General features: G+C 42.0%; 1 protein-coding gene across 1 annotated transcript; it reads right to left on the reverse strand.

Annotated features, from left to right (window-relative positions):
• Window positions 1-5,911: 5,911 nt before the first annotated feature.
• Window positions 5,912-6,859, reverse strand: LOC104841110 (probable G-protein coupled receptor 141). The gene has a single exon (XM_010582563.1). It carries the CDS (start codon window positions 6,854-6,856, stop codon window positions 5,912-5,914), a length of 945 nt encoding a protein of 314 aa, XP_010580865.1. The 5' UTR covers window positions 6,857-6,859.
• Between the last annotated feature and the right edge of the window lie 1,647 nt (window positions 6,860-8,506).

Raw genomic sequence — 8,506 nt, forward strand, 5'->3', positions numbered from 1 at the left:
TCTGATTCAACTCCCTCCTTTTATGTACAACTGCTCTTGCACCAATTTCTGATATATGGTACAGTCATATTGTAAAACCAGTCATATTGTAAAATTACTGAATTCTTCAGCCATTTCTCAAAATTACTTCCAGATATTTTGCAAAATGACAGAAAATAGTAGGCAGGTATTATGCAAAATATCTAATCACTAGCTTTTTGAGCTTATTAGCTTAAAAGCCAACAGGAAGAGCTGTTTTATTTAATTTTATTCCCCAAACTGTTCAAAACCACACAGTATATTGTAGAGCAAACTACATATCATATTTTCTAAAATAAAGGCTCTTGTGAGGTCAACTTTACTTTGTAAAATTTGCAGCTGTTTTTAATTTTTTGTTCCATTGGATTGATATTTGAAACACCTGATCTTCCCCACTAGAACAATAGTGACAATAGTTCACATTTTGTGAAATACTAGAAACCATTAGGCATTTCAAGTAAAGAATGAAGTCCAGTGGTGTAATAAAATTGCCATTATTTTCTGAAATGCCTAAACCCAGTCATTTTATGTGGCTGAAGCTGTCATTTTATGAAAGAACTGCAAATTTCCAATTTTTTTTCTTTTTCAAAATAACTGCTTTCACAGTATCATCATAATATATACAGATTGTCTGCTGTTTGGGTTTAAACTTCTGAAGGCCAGTTTACTGTAGAGATGTTTTTATTCTTGCAAGCTGAATTTAACACACAAACTGCTTTTCATTATGTGAAACTTTGTGGTGCTATTTCTAGTGTATGGACACCTTTCATGTCTTGAGCAGATCCTGATTCAGCTGTTCCTTCTGTAGCAGAAGACAGGAACTGCAGTCTGTCTCCATGTATGTGGAGTTCCCACCCATTCATGTTTCTCTGCATGCAGCCCCCAGACTGGTGAGGCTCTCCTTCTCTCCAAGGGTTTGATTCAAGGTTGTCTGCCACAGGATTTTCCATCAATGCAGATACAGTCTGTGCTGCCCTTTCTTATTTTCTTGCTTTCTTCCGTGCTTTTGTAGCACCTGACTAGTGGAGTCTCTGCAAGGTCTCACATATGCTGACAAAAAGCATTGGGAAGACAAAGTCCTATCTGCAATTCTTACACATCTCTGTTAGAGATCATAGTGCCACCACTATGGTATGCCTCCTGCCTCAGCCATAGGCAGGTTGTTGTGTTTCTCTGTGCTGTAGACCTCTAAAACAGATGAGAGGCTGTGAGCTCTTTTCTATGAGTCTCCTTCCCTTAGCATGCAGCCCCTGCCGAGCACAAGTCAGGGTCTTGCTTCCCAGGTTCAGATGAAGCATTTGGAGATGCTATTAAATTTGTGTGCTAACATCTGTCTTGCCTGTTTTGTTGGCATTGGGCATGTGGCCCTTCCTGACCATGACCCTGGTATGGATGGGGTTGCCTGTGGATTTGATAGCTGAACCTCCAGTTGGCTGTGTCTTACCCTTCCCAGCTATGGGACTCGCACCATTTCCATCAGCAAGACCTCAGAGTCAGGTGAGCCCCATGGGTGGCACACAATTCATTGAGGGCACAGCTACCAGAGCTAAAGAGCAAAACCAGCCAGGCACCCCCAAACTGGAGGCATTACTGGGAGAAAGGGAAGTGTTACTGGTTGAAAGGGAAAGCAGCCGGCTAGCCTGTCTGCTGCCTCACTGGAGGAAAGAGGACTATATATTACTTACAGTTATACTTCAGGGAATGTATACTGTATATTATCTTTATTGGTATTTCTTTTATCAACAAAAATCTGGTTTATTAAGCAGCTGTTTGCAAGTGGGGAAAATTACCTCACTGAGTACCAGAAAGTTTAGTTTGATTTTCTGAAGTTTCTGTCTGGGAGGTCAAGCTGGTGTTTTATTAATGACTCCTTGACTTTTGAAACCAGCCCTTGTTTCCAATTAAGTCCTAGCCAGAGGGTTTACTTATAGGGAAAGTGCACACAAAGCCCTATTTCTCTGAGAGCAGCAGAAATGAGTGACTTTATGGGTTGGAAATGTCCAGTCCTGCAACTCTATTGAGGTTTCTGTTCAGGAACTGCTGCCTCTGCTGCCTTTGGGGGTTGCCATGCCCATCTCTCCCCACCCCTGGAGACAGCATCAAGTGCCTGAAACCCCTTTCCTGGCCTGCAGCTGTGGGAGGTCCCTCCTTCCCCTACCAGCACCTCTAGTCTAAGGCACCCTAGTCCTTAGGAGCACACAGAAATGGAAATGTTGGGTGATGTGTATCTGTGGAAAAGTGCCTGGAAAGAAAAGATCTGAATCCTAAGAGGAATTAGACAAGTAGGATTACAGTCTGATAAATGCCCCGAATCAGCGTTGCTGTAAAAAGCAATCTTGCTGTATTTATTCTTGCATTGACACAGTTTTCCATGACTCCTTGGTAAGCTAAAGAGGGAACTGATGCAGCTGAAAGCCATTCAGCAGAAGAATCCCAACCCTATGGAAAGAGTGATGTGATAGTGGGAACAAGGAGTGGCAGAGGGCAAGTTTGCTCCCATCAGTGAGAGTGCCACTTTTTGGCAACTTTAAGGGTTCAATAAGCAACATGAGATGAAGGCCGTAGACACGGTCTATGTTATCTTGCCTCTTTGCAGCAGAAACCTGCCAATATTCTGCTCTCCTATCCTCATCCCCTGTCACATTCTCCAGGTCCTATCACCTCTATGTCCTATCGAAATACAGCTTTTTTTGTGTTCTCACGTGGTTGTTTTCCAATCCAGAACTATGCCCCATGATCCAGTCAGCAAAATCTGGGTCTCCTTTAAGCCTGTGGTGCCTCTGACCAAGCAGATGATGGTAACTGGAAATTCCCCCTTCCTCTGTAGATCATCTCCTCCATGTCAGCAGTTCCCCATCACTGCCTCTGCCATCCCTGGTCACAGGAGCCACTTGGCTACATTTGGGATGCTGCTCAGGCCTTTTCTACACTTTCATTTTCAGGAGTTATTCAGACCCTTCTCCTTCTGTGGCATTGCCTGGCAGCACCTCCACCCCTCCTCAGCCCTCCTGGGGGAAGCAAGCAGGGAGGCTGCCCGGGAGGTGGGGAGAGAGCAAGAAGCCGGTGAGGGGCAAAGCAGGGGGAGGCGGGAGGGAGCAGCAAGGGGTCCTCCCTGCAAGCTCTGTCAGCACTTGATGGAAACATCATCAACTCCGTCATCACCTGGCAGGACAATTGCTGCTGGTGTTAACCGAGACTTCATTCTCTCAGGGCAGAGGCAGGCTTTCTCGGCCAGTTACTAATGCTCGCAAAGCAAGACGAGTGGCAGATGTAAAGTTTGCGTAGGCAGTCCCATAAAAAACATGACTTGGTGCTGCATAATATGACCAACTTAAAGCATGGAATTACGACCCCCAAATTTGATCATTATTATCCTGAGTTAGCATTAACATTATTAGCATCAATTTTTATTTGGAAAAAACCCCACTGTCTAGTATTTTTTGTGATGATGTGGTGTAGGGTACTGTGAATGTGTACACTTTTACAAGAATTAAACAACTTGTGATTATAACACATACAGGAACAAGATTGGTTAAGCTGTATGGCCAGGAGGTACTGTCTATAAACATACATTTTATTTTTTTAAATTCTTGCCACAGTCAGATACAAAATGCTTTTCATTTATATGCATATTTGCAGGAGGGACTTGCTTAACATTTTCAGCACATAGTCATTTTATTTGTTAACTTTATCATGACAGAAGGGTTATAATATGGTGTTAAAAAGGTATGCAGTGCCTACAGAACACATGCAAGGCATTTTCTTCTACCAACGATGTTGCTATAGGAGGAAACAAAAATGTTGTGCCATTTTCCATCTTCTCTCCTGCCACAAGGAAAAACTGATTTATTTGTGTAGTTTTAAAACAAATATGGTTCAGAGCATTTGACTGCTTTCTTAATAACACATAATTAAATATTAGTGAACTACACATGCAAGTTGACTCCTTCCGTGTTATGGACGTCTCCATAGTTCTCTGACTACAGTCGAATCTGTCTGGTAGTTGTCTTCCTCTTTACTGTGACCATTTTGGGGCAAATGCCTTCTCAGACAGTTTTTTTTCTGAGGTCCACACATACTGCAAGTTCTCACATTTCTACCTTAACAGATGTTGTGATCCAGGCTATTTATTTGCTAAGGGTGGGCTATGTTAGCACCCCCACATCTCACTTGTTATGAACTTCAGTGATTTCCAACTTTTGGTGTTATATAGCATTACTCAGACTCTGATCTGAAAATACTCTCTCATGATCAGACCTCCCGAGACATATAGAGGAGCTGGAAGCAAGAAGGAAGACAGGCAAGAAAGACTATAGAAGAGATGGGATCCTATAAAGTAACCATCCTGGTGGGACCAAAACCAACGAGCATAGCAGTAAGCTTGTACAGGTGCAGCAAGGTCAACCAGTTGTTATTTGATTGTTGTCTGATGTGAAAGAGATGTTGAAGGTGAAGTAGAAAGGAATGGAAAGATTCAGAAGTATGAAAAGGTGGACTTCAACAACATCATGAGGAGAGACTGTCACTGGAAACCAGTCAGCTGATAACCTCTAATTTGTCAAATGATTAGAACATTATCCTACTGACTCTAGATGAAAAAATGTGACCTTATGCAGATGGCAAGAAGAAGAAAGTTGTATTAACCATTGCTGTCGGGTTATAGCACTCAGAGATTTATACTCTTTTTGGGGGATAGGTGTAAAGCAGCTGAGCTACGAAAGCCTAAATGTCTTTCACAGAATTATTTTGCTGAATTTTTCCTCTGAACTAGTGGAATTCAATTCTGTGTTCAGAGACAGCAACTCACAATGCCTCACTGAGATGTAATAAGCTTTTTAGCTACACCAGGTTTATTAGCTTTTTCCATCCCTCCAATCCAAGCAGTAACATTTTAATTTCTTCTACCGGTACAGGGTACTAAATTTATAGAATTGATTTCAAGCTAAAGATACTGTGAGTAATTAATTATAAACTTCAGAATTGCACAAAATCAACATAAGATTAAAAAAAAAATCTTTGTTACCTTGGTGACCTAAAATATTTGACTTTTTAAGAGAAGACAACTGCTGTCTGAATGATCTAAATAAAATGATCCTCACTTAATTATTTTTTTTTAAATTGAACAATTCTGTAAATAAAAATACAGGCTTTTGTTTGAACTTATAATGCTCATTTCTGTAACAATGTGTACTTTTTGTTGCTAGAGACATTTTCGTAGTGTGGGAAAGAAAACAGAACTCTTTTCTGCTGCAGTGATACTATCTCCAAAAGGTGATTTCGAGAAAATATTTTAAGAATTTACTGTTTATTGCTGGTTTGTTTTTAAAGAGTTGGTTTAATTGTTTGATTCACTTAGAAAGTTATGCTTGCCTTTACAGTGAAGGGGCAGATCTACTGAGGAGGAACAATAGCTTCCCTGATATTTTATGAGAGCTCATGGGGAATTTATAAGAAATGTATGTGGAAAATTACATAGATCTTTACTTTTCAAAAATCTGTGCCTTATTCCATAAAAAACCTGCTTTTTTATTTGTGTTTCTACATACTTTGCAAGTTCTCTTGAGCCTCCTCCTAGTGCCTTTGACTTCACAAACCTTGATGTAAAACAGTAAGACAGAAGACCTCATGCCCTTTCCTCCCTCTCCTCCAGGTGCATCTGCAACTCACAAGGTAGGACCGTGAAGAAATCCCAGAGGTAACCTTTCAGTTTACCAGCTGAGACCCTGGAGGCGGTTCACCTCATTATTTTGGGGAGCGGATGTGAAGAGCCCTGCGCCAATGTGTTGCTCTGTTTCCAGGGCCCACCCTGACTTGCTGAGGAGGGTGTTTGCCATGCCTGTCCAGCACCATGCTCTGCCAGGTCCAGGTCCATGCATGCTGCAGGAGATTGCCACTAGCAGCAAGGCAACCTGCTGCGGAGCATACCCACTTTTTGCTTGAAGAGGCGGCTTCCACTCAGCACGAACGACAGCAGGTCCAGACAGCTGAGGGCAGTCATACTCAAAAAAACTTCATTGTAGCTTTCTAACTGCTCAAAATCACTCACATGCTGTATGTAGTAGGCCCTAAAGAGATGATAGGGAAGGAAGCAAATTATGATGACGCAGATGAAAATCAAGTTTTTCACCTGGGCCCAGAACTCTTGGTGTGACCAGAGGGAGGTGGAAAGTTTTCTTGCCACTTTTACCAGGATGAAAATCTGCAGGCCCAAGAGGACACAAGTAATGCAGGTGACAGCTACAATTATGGTGTAGTTCAGGGCTTTCACACTCTCCTGCTGTAGTTCTTTGTGGAACTTAAAGCATACTGTATCATTGTATGAGCCTGAGCGTCCATACTCCAAGCACAAGGCTGGCACCACAAAGACCATGACAAGGACCCACACAGCAGCGCTTGCTGCAATGGCGTGCAGCTTCCTGTAAAACTCCACCTTGTCCTTCCATTGAAAGAAGATGAGCCACCGGATCACCAGCGTGATCACGTAGAATAGGAAGGTCAGGTACATGTGGATGTGCACCATTGCACTCACCATTTTGCAAAACGGCATCTTGAATACCCACTTCTTGTTGACATAGTAGTGCAGGCGGAAGGGCACAGTGAAGAGGAGGAGGCTGTGCACAACGACCAGGTTAACGATGGCTGTAGTGGTCACGGACAGAGTGTTCATCTTGACCAGCACAGACAACATTGTGATGGACCCAATCCCACCTCCAGCAAAGGCAACCGAGTAGGAAGTAATCAGTATGGCACTCATGGTGTTGGTGTGAGTGAAGGCAGAGGAGGAGTCACTGCTGTTCCTATTCTCTTCAGTCATGTTCCCGAAATCTTCCTTGTACATATTCTAGAAATGAAAGAACACATAAAGCCTAAGATAAGGCAGGAATGAGAGGGCCCACCTGAAAAGCCAGCAAAGCTTTCCACCTCTATCTTGCTCAAGGGATAATCCTGGAATCTCACAGCTGGCACAAGCTGTAACCAGTATTTTTTTCCAAACATCCTACAGCCTAGAGAAAAATGGCTGAGAAGGTTGGGCACAGGAGCTGCTCTAGTCCTTAAGACGTTGCTAGCCATAACCTTAAAAAAAAGCATGAGTTAGTAATATGTGGGGAGAAGAGATCTTTAGAGAAATGACATGATTGTGGTGGTTTTGAGCTCTCTGTGTTATTATTAGTTCTCCCCTCTTCTGAGCATTTGCATGCTTTTGCAGTGAGGATCAGAGATATTGTTCAAATTCTGCTACTCATTCATTAGTCTGTTTATTTGCAACACAAATCTGCCCTTCCCAGAGCCAGATAATAACCATATGTTGCCCTATCAAAGCTACGAATTTTGTTTGTTACCGAGAGCCGAGTTTTGCACACATTACAGTCAACTCCTTCTCCATGGACGGTTTATCTGAGTAAGGGATTAAACACCATGGATACCCAGGCTCCATGGAGATCCTGCCAGACGGAGTAGCGTGGGCAGTGCTGTCCTGGTGCTCGGGGCCATTTCACATCTAATATGTGGCAACCGGGTGTTACAAAATGGGCTGTTAGAAAGCATTCTGAAAGGACATCCTGGGTTAGTGCAAATAAGCCTGCCTGGCCCAAGCTGAGGCTGGATGAACATTAATGGCAAGTTTAGTAAGTATGCTATACATTTTTAATATATTACTGTTTCAAAGAGAGATTAAATTTGATCCTTATAATTCTAAATATAACTTCTGGTAGGATTTTTAAGTACTACGAAATCATGTGGAAGGGGAAGAGTTCAGGTAGGGTGTTATCCTCAAGCATGTTTGCATCTATGAATATATCAAGCGGATGTCCACAAGCGGGGAAAATTGAAGAGTGTTGGGCTCTGTACTATCCCAGTTTACTTGCTACTGCTACCTGAACTATAATTTAAAACTGACTCTGATATGTCATCCATTTCACCAATGAATCCCACTACACAAGAGGGGGTTTTCTCCTGAGTGAGTTTTTGCAATTTTTCTTTTAATACTGCAATGTTGCTAATGTCACAAAATAGTTTCTCTCTCTCTCTTTGTATGAGTGGTGTTTCAGCTTATTTTCATTTTTAGGTATGACACACTGCCAGAAGTTGGGAGGGAAAAAATTCTTTAGCAGTTCTCTCTTTTGTGGAAAGGAGCAAATACCTATAACAGTTTTATAAACCAGTTTTGCTCATGGTGGGGAATGACTATCTGTGACGCATCTCAGATATTTTACCAATATTTCTAAGCATTCACCCCTACAGTAATCAAGACCTCCTTCCACATTGAAAAGTCAGTTATTCTCTAGCTATCCCAATGCATCTAAGACTCCAGACATTTTATTGTAATCAGCATAAATATAACTGCCATATCTCAAATGGATGTGTTGGGTTTTGGCACTTACTGAACTTTTCTGTTTGAAACTGCATTTCAGAGTTATGTGGACAACTAATTCCAGTGCATTATGAAAAGTAAAATGGGTTGCAATGAAAGAGCTTTTTCTCACAGGTG

This window comes from Haliaeetus leucocephalus, unplaced genomic scaffold (assembly GCF_000737465.1).
Source record: "Haliaeetus leucocephalus isolate CR32 unplaced genomic scaffold, Haliaeetus_leucocephalus-4.0 Scaffold83, whole genome shotgun sequence".
Classification (NCBI taxonomy): Eukaryota; Metazoa; Chordata; class Aves; order Accipitriformes; family Accipitridae; genus Haliaeetus; species Haliaeetus leucocephalus.